A 16,764-nucleotide genomic window follows, 5' to 3' on the forward strand; every position below is an offset into this window, starting at 1 on the left:
ATATCGATCCTAACTCCTTTATTGTTTCTAATTGTCATAAACGATCTCCCTGATGACATTGTATCCAAGATATACATATTTGCTGATGACACCACATTCGATTCTTGACATGTCGGTAAAACGAAGGCACACATATCCAAAGCAATGGCTAAATGCATAGAAAATGACCTTCAGTCCGTAGTTCAATGGGGGCATAAATGAATGGTAACATTTAATGTTACTAAGACAAAACTACTTTCCTTTAACAATTATTAAAAAAAAACTTTCAAACCCTTGATTGCCACGGCTAATAGCATCCTACCCGAGAGTCCAACATTAAAATCCTCAACCTAAGATTCACAGGTAACATGAGTTGAAACAAATACATAAAAGAAACTGCCAAGACTGCTGCAAAAAAGTGGGATCCCTTTACCGTGCCAGAAAACTTATCACACATGCTAATATATGTTTGTAAAGCCATCATTCTCGCTTGCATGAAGTATTGTCGCTACATCTGGGCTCATGCACCAACCACTAGTTAGATATAGTCAAATAAAAGAGTCTCTAGTCTGATAGGCCCCTCACTACCTACTAAGCTCTAACCTCTGCCCCATCACCAAAATGTTGTATCCCTGTACTTGTTTTACAAGTACTTCAATGAAATGAGCTTTGAAGAGTTTTCTGCTCTGGTGCCTCTCAACGTAAATGAATAATCAGTTAAATCCCATTTCTTCGTTGTAGAGATCCTCGGATGCTGGAAGGCTTTCTATTCTTTGCTCAAACAACTAGCTGTTGGAATTTCCTCCCTGGACCATTATTTCCCTAACTGTACTAACCTGCAGAAATTTAAATGCAATGTGAAAAAAACATTTTGCAGCACAACTCTCCACTTAGGATGCCCCTAAAAATTTTTCACCCAATTCACAGCAGCCTCTTATACCTCGGTGGCAATATGCCTTGTTTGAGGTGAATTGAAGTTAAAAAAAAAAGAAAGAATTTTTACCCTGTAAAGAATTTTGTTTACATTTTATTTAAGAAATAACTTTCCAATTTCCACTCATGTACTGAAACTGCTTTGTTTTTGTTTTTTACAGTTGATCTCAATTTTGGAACAATCCCTCGACAGTGCCACCAGTGTGCTCTTCATTCTTGTTCTCTTGTTTGGAACAGCTTTATTTACTTTCTTCTTTGTTTTTCAAGTAAGTCAATTTCTAAAAATATCCATCCTGTTTCACAAGAAAAACAACTGATAACAATCTCGTGTTAAATTAGCATAAATTATGTTAATAACAATGGAATGTGTTCAATTTAAAAAAAAAATATTCCATTGAAGATTTCATGTTTAACTGAAATCATATCACATTTTTGAAACATTAAAAATAATTATCTTATTTTAGTATTAATATTGCTGATATTATCTCTGTACACTGACATTGAGAAACGAGGAATCAATGGCCAAAGATAGGTTAGTTTAGAGGTCAATTTCTGAAAGCCATCCAACACATGCCAGCATGTAAAACTGACATTAAACCAAATATGATGAAGACTGAGCTATATTTGTCTATGGAGATCAGACAGGATGGGGTTTGAAAGTTTGTATTTTAAAATATTTAATCTTTTCACTGGAATAATATCTTGGTGGATATTTAAAGATCAAAATACAGGTTATTATTCTTATCAAGTTACTTCTCTTGCATTTGTTTCAGGATAAATAACGCATTAATGGTACATACAGCAAAACATACAGCAAAAAAAAAAAAAATCCACACAAAGTCTGGGAGGAGGAGGAGGAGGAGGAGGTAGTTACAATTAAATAAATAAAGCTTGTATTTTTTACTGAATTAAATACTCCAGGAAAATTAAATACTCCTGGAAAATGTATTACAAAAAATTGGGCTCTTCTTGATTATTTCAATGAAATTTGGAAAATGAAATATTAAATTTCAAGTGAAACCAATGGTATCGTAGTTATGAAAATATCCAAAAATTATGAAAAACGATAAGGTAGAAAATTAACTATTAAAGAAAACAGTTTTCAAAAGCATTTTGCAAAAATTAAGTTTTGCTAAAGATTTTCAATTTTCAGAAAATATTGACCTCCCTCCTGTTACAATTAGAACTCTCCAGTTTCTTTTTTTTTTTTTGCAAAACTCGATTTTCGCTTTGAAAACTATTTTCATTAATAATTAATTTTCTACATTGTTTTTTGTAATTTTTGGATATGTTCATTACTGTGACCTGAAATTCAGTATTTCAGTTTTCGAATTTCACTACAATAACGAAGAACTAAAAATTGACCATTATATTTTCTTCATGATTTGTGTTTCAGGTGCACCAAGAAAGTATGCACCTCGTGCAAGTTACAAGCAATGTTTTGAACAAATCTGTCAACCCTGAAATCAGTCAGTAAGTTACAATCTTTTTTTTATTTAAAAAAAAATTTCTTCATCATAAAATAAATATTTAAAAGTTACATCCTTTTTATAATTTACATGGGCGAGTATCTCCTTTTTTGCTGGTTTTATCAATCTTGCTATCTCACAGGAATAATATTAGGTTGGTGCAAAAATAATATCGTTTTTTGACTTGAAGTTGAATGTCAAAAAACAACATTATTTTTACACCAACCTAATATATGATTCTTGAGAATTGTCTGATCTATTCCCTGCTTCTTTTGTTCCAGTTCCTTTGACTCATTGGTCTCCATTAATTTGCTGTTCTGATACCTTATTCCAGTAGCTTCTCTCCAAGAACTACAAACGTATGGAAATCTGTTCTTGCTGACTGCTTTCCTCCTACCTATAACATTGGTCTTGTAAGACTAAGGTCAAGAGACATCATGTGTAAGATAATCATCTTTCGTTCTTGTTAGCTCCTTATATCAAGTGGCTTCACGCCTTGTTTGGAGCAATTTCAATAAAAACAAGCAAAGCATGCATGGTCCCCTGTGAATGCACAGTGGATGAGGCATAAAAAATGACTAAGTTCAGCATCCCCCCCCCATTTAGCCCCAAAAGTCCCCAGAGTACATCAAATTGTGGTGAAAATGAACAAATGGTGCAGTTTTAGGGCTTAACATATGTAAATTTGAGTTCTGCACCATGCAAAAAAAGAAATGACTAAGTCCATCATTTTCCTCCTCCCTCATTTACCCCCAAAAGTCCCCAAGACCTTAACATATTTAAATTTGAGTTCAGCACCATGCAAAACTGCTAAATAGACATACGCAGAAAATTTTGGACAAATAAATAGTCCCAAATATGGAGTGTTTTTATTAACCTTAAAAGAGCCCCTAGGGCACACCCAAGAGTTATCATGAAGTACAGACAAACAAAATTATATAGAAATCAGTTAGTTACAACTTTTCAGAAAGTTTTATAAAAATCCAAAGTATCAATTTTTTTTTTTTTTTTTTTTTTTTTAATAAGCTCAAAAGTGTCAATTTTAGCGATTTTTTTTTTTTTTTTTTTTTTTTTTTTTTTTTTTTCACCCAAAAGGCAACCCTAGGGGGAGCAACCGGAGTTTTCCTGGAAAATACATTCTGTTACTTTTTTACTCATATCATGTTTAATGTTTGTGCAAAATTTCAAAAAATTCCAAGGGGTAGCTATTGAGAAAAGTGTGGACGGACAAACGGACAAGGATGAATTTACAGGTCTACCCTCCTTTTGTTGGGGAACCAAAAAGGGGAAGACAGAAAAGGTTTGAAGCTGTGATCCCTATTTTGCAAGATTAAAAAATATACTTTTAAAAAAAAGTGAGGTGATTAAGGTTATATTGGAATCTTATTCCAGATGAGTTTTTGTTTGCAGTCACTTCCTTTCGCAATTTGTTTCTCTTTCCAGGTGGATACCGAATGGCGATGCAATGCAGAAAGCTATGGATTCCATGATGGCAAATGCATATCTTTATGGACGAGATTGGATCGCTTCAAAGGTAAAATCACCTCACACAATTCAATTATTCGAGTCTACAAAAGATTCACATTTCACAACCTTTCTAAAAATACAATCTTCATCAAAACGTGTGTTAGCCACCAGACATCCAGTTGCGAGGTTCTGCTGGGGAAAAGCTATTCATACAATGCAACACAATGGAGCATGCAAATATCTCCATTGGACCATCTGTCAAAAGTTGAATATCAAATGGAGCAGCAAGTCCTCGGATTCCAGAAAGAAAAGTTGAAAATAAGTTGTACACCATCCACTATTGCTCTTCAATTCCTACAGCTATGTGTCTAGAAATGGAGCTATTAAACCTGACATAGTGATATGGAACAAGGAGAAAGAAGCAACCTTAGTAGAAGTTAATATTCCTAATGATGCTGGCTTAAACAGAGCTCAGGGGAAACAGATAACGAAATACCAAGGTCATATGTACAACATGAAAAGAAACTGGAATCTTAGGAAGATCGTTTCAGTAATTATAGGAGCAACCAAACTCATGAAAACTAATTTCCAAAACTACCTGACAAATATATTAAATGAACGAGAAATACAAATAATTGCACTTAAATCAGAATCTTAAAAAAATCTCTCGGTTGAATGTCTAGCATCTGGTAGGATGCTTCATTCTCAGCTGGAATAAACTGATGATAACATTTTTTTTAAATCAAACTAAAACCACATTCTTCATCAAAGCTAGTAATTCATTAAAACTTGCTTCATGGAGTCCATCATTTGGTGATGTCATTTAATATTGTTGGGGGCAAAAAATAAAATAAGAAATGATGAACACTGCACAAAATTTCAAAAGAAAATACTAACGTATATATATATATATATATATATATATATATATATATATATATATATATGTTGGGTGTTGCATGAAATCAATGTTTGTGCATTATGGAGATCGATATGTTAACAGTTAGAACGAGTGTTGGGACAATTAATTGGAATTCTTTTTCAAAAAAGAACTTTTTTGGAGTATCAGAATCAGAAAAATGTATGCCTGCTTTCCAATGCCAAAAACAATTCTTTTTATTGTTTTTATTTGCTTCCTTTTGTTTAAAATTTAATTTTCCATGGCTCATATTAATGATGAAATGATAAATATTTATTGATTTTAAACTACCTGTAAAATTAAAATTTATAGTGTAATTTTATGTTTGCGAAAATATATGTTTATATTACATGATTTTTTTTTAATTTTTTATTTTTATTTTTATTTGCGGTAATCACTCATTGTATCAGAATCAGAAATTTTCAACAGAATCAGTAATTGTACTCCAATCAGGAAGTTAGAACAGAATCGCTAATTGTATTGGAAAAAGAGATATTTAAATCACTTCATCATTAGTTAGAACATTCAAATAAGTTTCAATAAAAGTTGATTTTTTTTCATAGAATCTAAAATCATCATTGAAAATTTCATTCAGTTTAATCTGGAGTCACTAGGGGTAATTATCAGTTAGGTTCATAAGATAACTGAAATAACAAAATTCATTTTTAAAAATAGATTTTTTTTTGATTTCAACAAATTTAATTTGGAAGGACTAAATAATTTTCTAAATAAACTAAAGCAAATTATATAATTAGATTGCCAGTGATACAACAGTAACAACTGAGAGTTGGCTAGTAAGAACCAAACTTTGATATGTCAGCTTAAATGTTATTGAAGACTAACTTTTAAAATTTCACAAGATAATTTTGTATTAGAGAGAAGTAATAATTCTGGTAAACAAATCACATTTTCCACCCCATAAATGTAATTTACGGGGTGGAAAATTACCAGGTTGGTGTCTGGCACACAATAACTCACATCATGGGCAAGTAGGAACTCTTCAGTTTTGGTCGACAGTCTACCTAAAAGATGGAAAATTGATAATACAAGCCTGGATGCTGTTCATTGATTCTCTGGCATATTTTGTACCAATTAATGTAAACAGCTGTATCAATGAGTGTAAATGGTTCTATACAAGCCATTGCCATTTTAAACATCCCATTGTGTGGGTAGTCTATGAATTTGCTCACTCTGCTTTCCCCAAAAAAATTAGTAGGCAAGTCAAGGTATTCAATGTATACGTAGAGTACGAATAGGAACTGTGCCTGCTCAACCCATCATTTGTAAGTCATGCGGCTTAGTTTGTGGGAGCAGGACTCACCTTGTGTCATACATGCAGTACAGATATTGAAAGCAGTATAAAAGGGTGGATTTATGGCCCTCATGCATCGAGAGAGAGTCCATCATATATATATATATATATATATATATATATATATATATATATATATATATATATATATACTAGCAGGCCGCCTGGCATTGCTTGGTTGTAAATATGATATTTTGATTAATGCGGATTTCGTATTTATTATTATATTATATATAGTAATGATTTAAAAGAAAAGTAGGATGAAAAAGAAAAGTAAAGAAAAAAAATGACTCGTGTACAATCACCAAGAATCGAAACCAAAACATTTAGCTTACGATTTACTTTTTCCTTTGATGTTAATGTCTGAGCTATGAAGACATGTTTGCTGCAAGGCTAAAAATTAAAACATGAATCAATAGCTATTACATTATGCAGGCATATTCATGATGCTATCTTTCGACCTTCACCTGGCAAATTCCATTTTTTTTTTTTTTTAATTTTCACACTTTTGCACCGATTTTTCCCTGGCTAAAACCCAAATATATTGTTTTGCATGAGGTCGAATGCCCTATATAATAAGTTTCATGTCTGTAAACCAAAAACTGATCTGATAGAGGAATTCATGTCTGTAGACCAAAAACTGACAGGAGTTTGGTAGGCAACATTTTTTAAACAAATATATATTAAGAGATTCGGCGGATGTTTATGAAATTTCTCCCCTCTCCGTAAATTCCATAAATTTAAGTTTATCGATGAGATTAATGTGACAAAAGAAAAATAAATGTCAATACATTTTTTTCTTCTTTTGTCACGTTAATCTCATCTTAAATTTCAGATAAGAAAAAAGTAAAATTGTATAAAAAAAAAAAAGATTTTATGACTTTTATCATCGGGGATAACGTTCTACTGAAATGAACACATACTTTGAAAAATATTGTCTCAGTGATGGTCACAAAGTATATGTTCAATTTAGTAGATCATTAATGTGTAAATAATGTCAATTCAAATAATGCGAAATAGCATGTGTATCTTGTAAGTGATTGTTATGGTTATTTTTTATAAAATGAAGAAAAAGCGACGATAATAAAGTATAAATGATTTAAAGAGATCAGTTCATTTTAGCATTGGTTAATTTAGGACGCCGAAACTGGATATCATCTAAAGAAAGCTGCGATGTATTTTTTTTTTTAATAGCATGTTTAACTATTAAGCAAATGTTATTGTTAATTTTTGTAAACATCAGTCTGTAAAATAAAGGAAAAGCGACGACAGTAAAGTATAAATGATTTAAAGAGATCAGTTCATTTTAGCATCGGTTAATTTGGGACGCTGAAACTGGATATGATATAAAGAAAGCTGCAACATATTTTTTTTTAATGTAACAACGTGTAATTAATTTTAATTCAAATAATGCGTAATTGCATGTGTAACTTGTAAGTAAATGTTATGGTTATTTTTTGTAAAAATCAGTCTGTAAAATAAAGGAAAAATGACGATAGTAAAGTAGAAATGATTTAAAACAATGTGTGGCGATTGATCAGCCATATTGATTAAGGGCTGATGTGTTCGTTTTTTTGTATGTTTTTGTACAATTCGGAATAATAGAATTTCATGGTCGCAGTCAATGAGAATAGGTGGAATGTTATTGGGGAGAAATCATTATTTTCAAATAGTGGTAGTTGTAGGTGTCTAAGTGTTTAATCCAGTTAATAAGGGTGCCAGGTCAATATAGTTATAATGGTTATATATTTACTCGGCCCTTATTGGGAGAGTCGGAAGACTTTTCAGGTAGAGGGGAAAATACAAACTACGTCTATAGATCTTGGCAATCGTGACAATGCTGTTCGTAGGAAGTAAGATAGGATTTTATTATAACGAATAAATTTGTTTTTAATGGCGTTCAAAAGTTATAAAGTGGGTAAAAGTTTAGACACAATAAATTTGTATGTAGCATCTGTTATTGCAAACCTACCATAGTTTGGCTCAGAAGGGAATTTCTGCAATCAAATTATTATATATTGGAAGTAAAAAATTTTTTTAAATCTGTATGATGTACATACCCGTGACGAAATGAAAATGTTATATTCCAAAAGTTACATAAATTAAGAAGCTTTGTTTATATATATATATATATATATATATATATATATATATATATAAAGAAAATCAAATTTTATGATCATCCAAGAAGTGACTCTCACTCGCCATTTTGAAAAATGAAGAAACAAAGAGATAACTCAGCAGTAATTCATACTTACTAGATTGATGTTCTAATGCCTATGAATTCCCATTAATTGCTTTAAAAAAAAATTTTTTTAATATAGGAGGAATTCTGGCCAAGAACCAAATAGTTTTAAGGGATATATAAGAATCAACTGTTTTCTTTAAAATGTTTCTCTAAAACCGGTTCTCCCAAAAGATCTCCCATCAAAAGTGAACCCTAAAGAGGGATTACTAAAGATTCACTTTAGAATGAATTAAATATGTTTTTTGTTAATCTTGATATATTTTTTATTTTTAACAGATACGAGATGCGGTTCAAGGTCGAGGTGGAAACACAAGTCATATTGAAAAAGAAGTTTTGGAGGTCTGGGATAGACTATATAAAAGTTGGTTTGCAAGAGTGAGTTTTAACAAATTTATCAAAGAAACTGTAATTCATATCTCCATCTTCCCCAGACTGACACATTGTAACAAAGTTATTAGTTAGAGTAGTGGTTTTTCAAACACTGTGTCATGGCACATTAGTGTGACATAATGGTGTGCTATGAGAAGATAAGAGCTAGAAGCCATTTAATTTCATTTTATTTAGACTTCGTAGCTTAGTGAGGGATGCCCTTTTCTCTTCCCTTCAACCTCTTTCTCACAGAAGAGACATTGTGAACCTGTCTCTGTTTTATCATTATTTTTCATGGCAAGTTCTCATCGGAGCTCCAATCTATGGTCCCCCCCGCCCCTCGCCAAACATTCACGAGAAACACTCGTTTGGTTGTAAACACTATCAGTAATTTCCCCCACTCTTTATCTGTGCCTAAACCTAAACGTAGATTCCATGAACAAAGCTTCTTTCTTAGAACTGCACACCTGTTGAACTCTCTTCCGTTTACCTGCTTTCCAGCTGACTACAATATGGCTGTCTTCAAGTCTAATGCAAACAAGTTCTTGATGAGCTGTTCCCCTTAAGTAATCTAATTTACCAAATTTACATTTCTAACGATTACTATGATATTGTCATTTTGACCAATGTAGACTCTTTAACCCTTATCCTCGAGTGGCCTTTGGACCTTGATAAGTGGTGATTCCTTTATAAAAAAAAAATTTCCTAATCATGATGATATAAATAGATTTAACGGTCATCAATCTTTCCAATTTTGAGTTATGTGAAGAAGAAGAATTAGCAAACCTTCCCAGTGAGTGTGGTCTTGAATTGAAGTATGCCCACCTGTCATTAAACACCTTTTGGCTTTCTGTTATGGAAGGAAGAGTATATAACTCTAAGTAAAAAAAAAAAAAAAGCCATCAAAATTTTACTGCAATTCTTAATTGCGTACTAATTTGAACAGGGATTTTCTTACCTAAACATTAAAAATAAAAAAGGTGAAAAACTTCTAAAATATTAAAGAATAATGAAGAGGGTGTCCCACATATTGCAGCAGTAGTTAAGAAACACCAGACACAACTGTCTCACCATTATTATTCTATGCCAGATATCAAATATAGGATATGTTGATTTATATGAATAAAAATTCTCCTTTGTTTTTTATTATTTTATTGTAAAAAAAGGCTTTATGAGTAGAACATCATTAGTTTTTGTTATAGGTGTGCTGTGAAAATAAAATTTAAAAAACTCAATAGTGAGCCGCCATTTTAGAGGATTATGCAGTACCCAACATAAGCAAGCCGTTGACTGTTATCTAGAGACAAGGATGTACACTCTGTAAAAATATGGCATTACCGATTGGATCCTGAACCACATCATTCAAAACAAAGTATACAAAAATATGGATCAGATGTTTCACAGCATTGGCAAGGTGAAGAAATTAAGAATAAAAAGCTACTGGAAAGAGAGAATAATATCACAGATGTGTTTCTTATTATGCAGGTTGTAAAGAAGTTATCAACACATGACATCACCAAAAGAAAAAAAGGATTAAATTTTCAAGATATTTTTAAAATAGTTGGAGAAAATATGTGACCAACCAAAAGACTAATTGAGAACCAAATTCATGGATACTAAGATCGCAACAGATATCTTTTATACATTTCAAAAATTGGGTTGGGATCCACATCTGAAAAGGGGAATTTTTCTCAAAATATTATGTCATCTGGATACTACATTAAGCTGCATTGAAAGCATGTTAGAATTTTTATATAAAAATAATCATATTAATAATAGTAAAAGAGAAGAAACTAAATAAATTAATTTCACTTTCACATGTTATTTCGCTTTCAATCCATCTGTATCTGTTACATCTCTGCATCTCTCCTTTAACAATTACAAGACGCCTCTCCAACCGCCTATATCCGTGACAAATAGCACCCTACCTGAGAATTCTACCTTCAAACTCCTTGGTCTAACATCTGTGGGCAGTATGAACTGGAACAAATACATAGAGGACATTGCAAAGGCTGCTCTAAAGAAGGTGGGTTCCCTCTAATAAGCTAGAAGACTACTCATACCTGAGAGTATCCTGTACCTCTACAAGGTCACCATTCGCCCCTGCATGGACTATTGTTGCCACATCTGGGCTGGTGCATCTACCACTAGTCTCTCCCTCTTAGATAGGGTCCAAAAAAAAAAGAGTTGTCAATCTAATTGGTCCCACTTTATCAACTAAACTCCAGCCCCTGTCCCATCGCCGCATCACTGTACCTGTTTTACAAATATTTTCATGGAATGTGTTCTGATGAACTCGTTTCACTTTTACTCCTCGTACATATCCCCAGACAAACCTGCTTAGCAATAAGATCTCACCCCTTCACTGTTGTTGTCCCTAAATGCCAGAAAGCTTTCTATTCTAATAGTTTCTTCCTTCTAACAGCTAGACTTTGGAATTCCCTGATTGTACTGATATGCAGAAGTTTAAATGTAACATAAACAAATATCTTGTTAATCTTTCCTAGACATGGCCTCAAATAGTGGCCGCTTACGTCCAAGTGGCGATATGCTTTGTAAGGGGTGAACATGAGTAAAAAAAAATATTGGAATCACCTTTATAAATTATCTATCTGTGTATATGCATATGTATGTATCTATGCACATATGTGAGTGCTTAAGAAGACTAATAACAATGTAGGGTACGTGATCGTAATGTGATGTATGTACAAAAACAGACAACCGAAGGTGACATTTAAATTACAAATTTTTGTATATCTATAAATAGATATTTTTTTAAAAGATCTTTCACATATAAATTAGTAAATATGGAACTACTGTTTAATATTACCGGTATGATATGTTTTCGATAATTTTAAGAGTAGACCTCTCTTTTCCAAAAAGAAAAACCAAAATTTTGCTATTTTGTTTTCTTTGTGCAAAAGAGAGGTCTACTCTTGAAATTATTCAAGACATTATATCATTATACTATCCTGATTATATTTAACAGTAGTTCGATATTTACTGATTAAAAATAAATAGATGTACAAAGATTTGTAATTTAAATGCTGCTTTCGGTTGTCTATTTTTGTTGATGCATCACATCACTTCATCATGCTTGTATCCTACATTGCTAACAGCCTTCTTAAACACTCACAAATTTGTTTACCAACAGTGCTTCAAGCAAACATCCTTTATTTATTTACTAACAGTTCAGCCTGCCTTTGCTTGGGCCCTATATACTGTTCATAACTTTATGTGTATATATATATATATATATATATATATATATATATATATATATATTAAAAAGTTTGGCTCACAGTCAGGTAACCTACATCTAAATTTTCAAGTGTTTAGACCCAAAATTGGTGGAGGAGTTTGGTAGAGTCTGCAAAAATCAACTCTGTCAACTTTGACCTCTTGGCAGCCAAATTTTTGCCTAAAAACTGATTTTAAAAGCTTGCTGTATGTCTGAATACCCTTTATGTAAAATTTCAAATGTTTAGACCCAAAATTGGCTGAATAGTTTGCTAGAGACCGCAAAGGTAAAATCTTTTGAACTTTGAATTCCTGGCAGCCAAATTTTCAGCCAAAAACCAATTAAAAAGCTTGCCCTATCTCTGAATACACTTTATGTAAAATTTCAAATGTTTAGACCAAAGATTTGGTAGAGATCGCAGAGGTCAAATTTTTTAAAAACTTTGATCCTAATTTTGACCCCTTAAGATTTATTGTTTTGGGCTCAAATCAAATTAAAAAGTTTGATCCATGTCCAAGTAACTTACATCTAAAATTTCAAGTGTTTTGACCCAAAATTAGAGGAGGAGTTTGGTAGAGTTTTCAAAGGTCAAATCGTTGAACTTTGACCCCTTGACAGCCAAATTTCTGGCTGAAAACCAATTAAAAAGATTTTCCCAAATTTCAATACCCCTTATGTCAAGTCTCGAGTCTGTAGACTGAAAATTAAGAGTAGTTTGGTAGGGAAATGTACACACACACACAGACAATTTCACTTTTATAGATATATAGATTTATTTATGTATGTACTGTATACACAATGCTTTAAGTAAACTACATCAACCTCTTAAAAATAATTTCTTTATTTTCATTTATTTTTTATTTCTTGAATGATCGTTATATTTTTTGTAAATAAAGATATATATATTTTTGAACCGATTTCTATATTGGTATATTTGGTAGAATACAACTAGTCTCGTCGACAAACCTGAGATATTGGCCGGAGGGAACTTGACTGCGCTGTGGAGCCTGGCTTCGAAACGGAATGGTTTTGTGGTCACAGACATGATGCACTTTGCAAAATCAAACATCGGCACATTAATGTCTGTGAGTAATTGTTAAATATTTTAAACTTTATTTTTATTTTCTGGATTCATGTTTCATGCAAACGTAAATTTTTATTTCAGGTTTGAAAACATTTGCTGAATCATTCTTCAAATAAATTCTAGAGATTAAATAAATAGAAAAAAAATAAATATTTAAGCATAATCTTCTAGAAAGTTTTTATCTACTTAAAAAGTAATTTTTCAAAAATGAGAACATTATTCAAGGAAGTGTATTTATCTACCTTTACATATACCATATTGTTTCAGCCATATGTCAACGGAATATATATTTTTATGGTTAGAAGGAAAACTTTTACGTAGACTCCTCCATAAGTCAACTTATATTTGCTATTCTGAATTATGTTTTGAGAACAACATCCAAGATAAAGCCAGCAGTTTGAATAAGCCAAATACAGTGGACCCCCAACATACAAGATTAATTTGTTACTGGATGAAACTTGTATCTCGAATTAAAATGGCACCATTAAGGAGACATAGTGAAACACTACACAATCGACCACCTAGCAGTTGCATCTCGAAACTCGTAACTTGGATTTTCGCTCGTATGTAGAGGAGGATTTTTGCTCTGAAGCCATCTTGTATCTTGAATTTCTCGTAACTTGGGTAGCTCGTATGTCAGGGGTCCACTGTAATACAAACTATATTTTCTGGTACTTTATAAGAACTTACACAAACAATATATTGTTCCTGCATTTTTCATCCATTACTGATTCTGTTTTTACAGTTTCTACAGCCTCTCATTGGTTTTTCTCTTATTTCAAACTAGCAGGGCAACCCATCGTTGCCCAGGACTATAAAAATAAAATAGGTTAAAATGTGTATGTAACACCTTTGTATTAAAACTTATCACTCCACCTCTCTTAATCCTTCTCTCCCTTTTTCCTTATTTTGTCCACATCCTTCTCTCACACCACTCTTTCATTCTCCTCTATTGAAAATAATAATGTTAGTCTGTCATGACATGAGTTACTGTTCTTTCAGATTAGCTGGGAGGAGTTGCTTGCCCTTGAGTAAAACAGGTTCGCCTTTATTATGATACAGCTCTTGTAAGCTGAACATGCCTTTATGTTGTCGTTTGTTATTTAGAATAATCTCAAACTTTAACAAGCTTTCCCAACCTCACCCAAACCACGATCTGTTTCCAACTGTCGTTAAAGTCCAACTAATTTCTCAACTTTGACTGTCATAAAGTTCTAACTCACAACGACTGTCACAAAAAACTCACTGACTGTTGTTAAGTCCAGCTTTGTCATCCCTATTGTTCTTCTGACTCACATTTCCTTTATATAATAGACTAGCCTGGGTGCCCGGCGTTGCCCGGAAGTGTGTGTTGAGCAAAAAAAAAAGTGGTAGTAGGCAGGCAGGCTCAAACTCGTGATGCAGAGACGGAAAAGAAAGTGAAAAGAAATCTGACGTCTTACCGCTACTCCATGATGCGACCGGAAGTTTAGGCAAAGTCAATCCAACCGATACAATGACTTGCAAAAATTTTAACGTTCCGAACTTCCAGTTGCATCATAGAGTAGTGGTAAGACGTCAGATTTTCTTTCACTTTCTTTTTCATCTTCGCGTCACGGGTTCGAGCCTGCCTACCTACTACCACTTTTTTTTTTTTTTTTTTTTTTTTTTTTTTTGCTCAACACACACCTTCAAACACCCAAGCTAGTAATAATAATAAACAGCTAATATTAGTTGATTGGGGAAACTGTTGCAATATTTTTGGAAAATTGTTCTTGGAATGTCCATGGATATTTGGAAGATTTCATTTATAACCAGGGGTTGAAACAATGGACCAATCAGAAAGCAAATTTACCATAACATCTACTGTTTTATTTATATAGATTAATCAAGTTTTTTTTTTATGCACTAAATATTTTATGTTCTAGATTAGTAATGAAGAATTTACTGAGTATGTAACCCAAAACTGAACTAGATTGTTTTATACATAAATATTCTCTAAAGGATCATAAAATGGAATCAATCGTGCATGCTAAAAGTAATTTGCAAAATGCTTTTTTGAGTTGTGTGAGTATAAAAAAAAAAAAAACGTACTGTGACCAATACTGTTGACATTGACGATACAAATTTACTGAAAAATGAGTGTTGACTATAAACCAGGTCACTTGTGAAAAACTGTAAAATACATCAACCTAACTCTTGTCTCAGTCCAAGTCAATCTAAAGTTACCAAACCAGTAAATATATACATTAACATGTACAAGTATTAATCAAAAGCATAAATCACTGATACCCACCATATGTATCATATACCAAACATAGCAATTAAATCAATACACAAATTCAAATTTTACACATTGAAAACCCAATAACAAAACTGTAACCTTGCTATATGTTGAAAATTTATTTAGAAACTTGCCAGTTTGTTAATTGTTTAAAAATAATCCTTTAATTTTTGATGGGTAATATGCTAGGGAATAATAAATAATTCTTGAGAAAATGCAGTTTTATTGTTTGCATTCTTTTAATAAAACTGACCTACACCCTTCTTTCTCTCTCTTTCATTTTTCCACTTCTTCATATTCTTCTCTCTTTATTTCTCCTTCTTTTTCCTCTTCAAGAGTCACCACTTATCAAGGCCTGTAGGTCACTCAAGGATAAGCGTTAATGAGTGTAAGGTAGTAGCATGATAATTGTTAATCATGGAAATTTGGTAGAATTTTATTATTTATGCGACGGTTCAACAAGAACTTATTTAAATTAGACTTGAAGACTATTGTAGTCAGTCGGAAAGCAGCCCAAAAGAACAGAGTTCCAGAGGCGGGCAGTCCTAGATAAGAAGTTTTATTCATGGAATTTGCATTTAGATTTAGGCACAGATAGAGAATAGGGGAAATTCTTAATAGTGTTTATACCTAATCAAATGCCTTTTATGAAAGTTGACTAGGGAAAACCATAGACTGAAGCTTAGACAAGCAATTGCCATGAAAAAACAATAGAGCAGAAAGAGTCTCGCAACGCTTCTTCTGTAGGAAAGAGGTTGCAGAGAAGAGAAAAGGGCATCACCTACTAGGTTTCTAAGCCAGTTTTGAACTCTATCAAGGCAGGATATGTAAGCTGAGCAGCTCTTGTCCAGATGTGGCAACAGTACTCCATTTTAGGATGTACTTGGCTCTTAAACAGATAGAGGATTACATCGGCAGTGAGATATCTACTGGAGCAGTATAATGATCCAACCATTTTTCCAGCGATATTGGCAACAAATTTGATGTATATATGTTCCATTTCATATGAGAAGTGAAGGTTAGCCCAGAAGCTTGTCAAGACATGGTGCTTTCCTAAGACAAGAGCCATTAATCTAAGTTGAGGCGATATGGTGTTTATGATGATGGAATGAGAGAAGTTTGGTTTTAGATGCATTGAAATTAACCAGCCATCTTTTTCCCCATTGCACCACATGTTCAAGATAAGAAAGATCTTGGTCATTGCCTGTCTTTGAAATGTTATCATAGATGGTAGTAACATCCGCATAAATGTCTACAAATGATCTAATAATGTGATTTGGGAAATCATTGATGAAGATCAGAAAGAGAATTTGGCCGAGGATCGAATCTTGATGGATGCCAGTGCTAATACTATGAGTTTCTGATTTCTGTCCATTGACAACTACCCTATAAACTTATCAGAGAAAAAGGATTTAATAATTGGAAGGAAATTTACAGCTGTTTTGTTGCTGGCAATCTTGTGAAGTATACCTTTATGTTA

At 32.7% G+C, this 16,764-nt stretch overlaps 1 protein-coding gene across 10 annotated transcripts in view; it reads left to right on the top strand.

Annotated features, from left to right (window-relative positions):
* LOC145246721 (transmembrane protein 245-like) overlaps positions 1 to 16,764 on the top strand; it is a 189,937-nt gene that overhangs the window by 96,532 nt on the left and 76,641 nt on the right. For all 10 annotated transcript variants that reach the window (XR_013863156.1, XR_013863155.1, XM_080108465.1 and 7 more), the window contains exons 5-9: positions 1,074 to 1,178; positions 2,309 to 2,385; positions 3,825 to 3,915; positions 8,604 to 8,702; positions 12,879 to 13,022. Coding sequence is in view for 8 of the 10 variants with exons in the window: in XM_080108465.1 (XP_079964591.1) it covers positions 1,074 to 1,178; positions 2,309 to 2,385; positions 3,825 to 3,915; positions 8,604 to 8,702; positions 12,879 to 13,022 (516 nt within the window). In the remaining 2 variants the exon portion in view is untranslated. The remainder of the gene's footprint in view (positions 1 to 1,073; positions 1,179 to 2,308; positions 2,386 to 3,824; positions 3,916 to 8,603; positions 8,703 to 12,878; positions 13,023 to 16,764) is intronic.

This window comes from Euprymna scolopes, chromosome 24, assembly GCF_053919585.1.
Source record: "Euprymna scolopes isolate OS-2025 chromosome 24, ASM5391958v1, whole genome shotgun sequence".
Classification (NCBI taxonomy): domain Eukaryota; kingdom Metazoa; phylum Mollusca; class Cephalopoda; order Sepiida; family Sepiolidae; genus Euprymna; species Euprymna scolopes.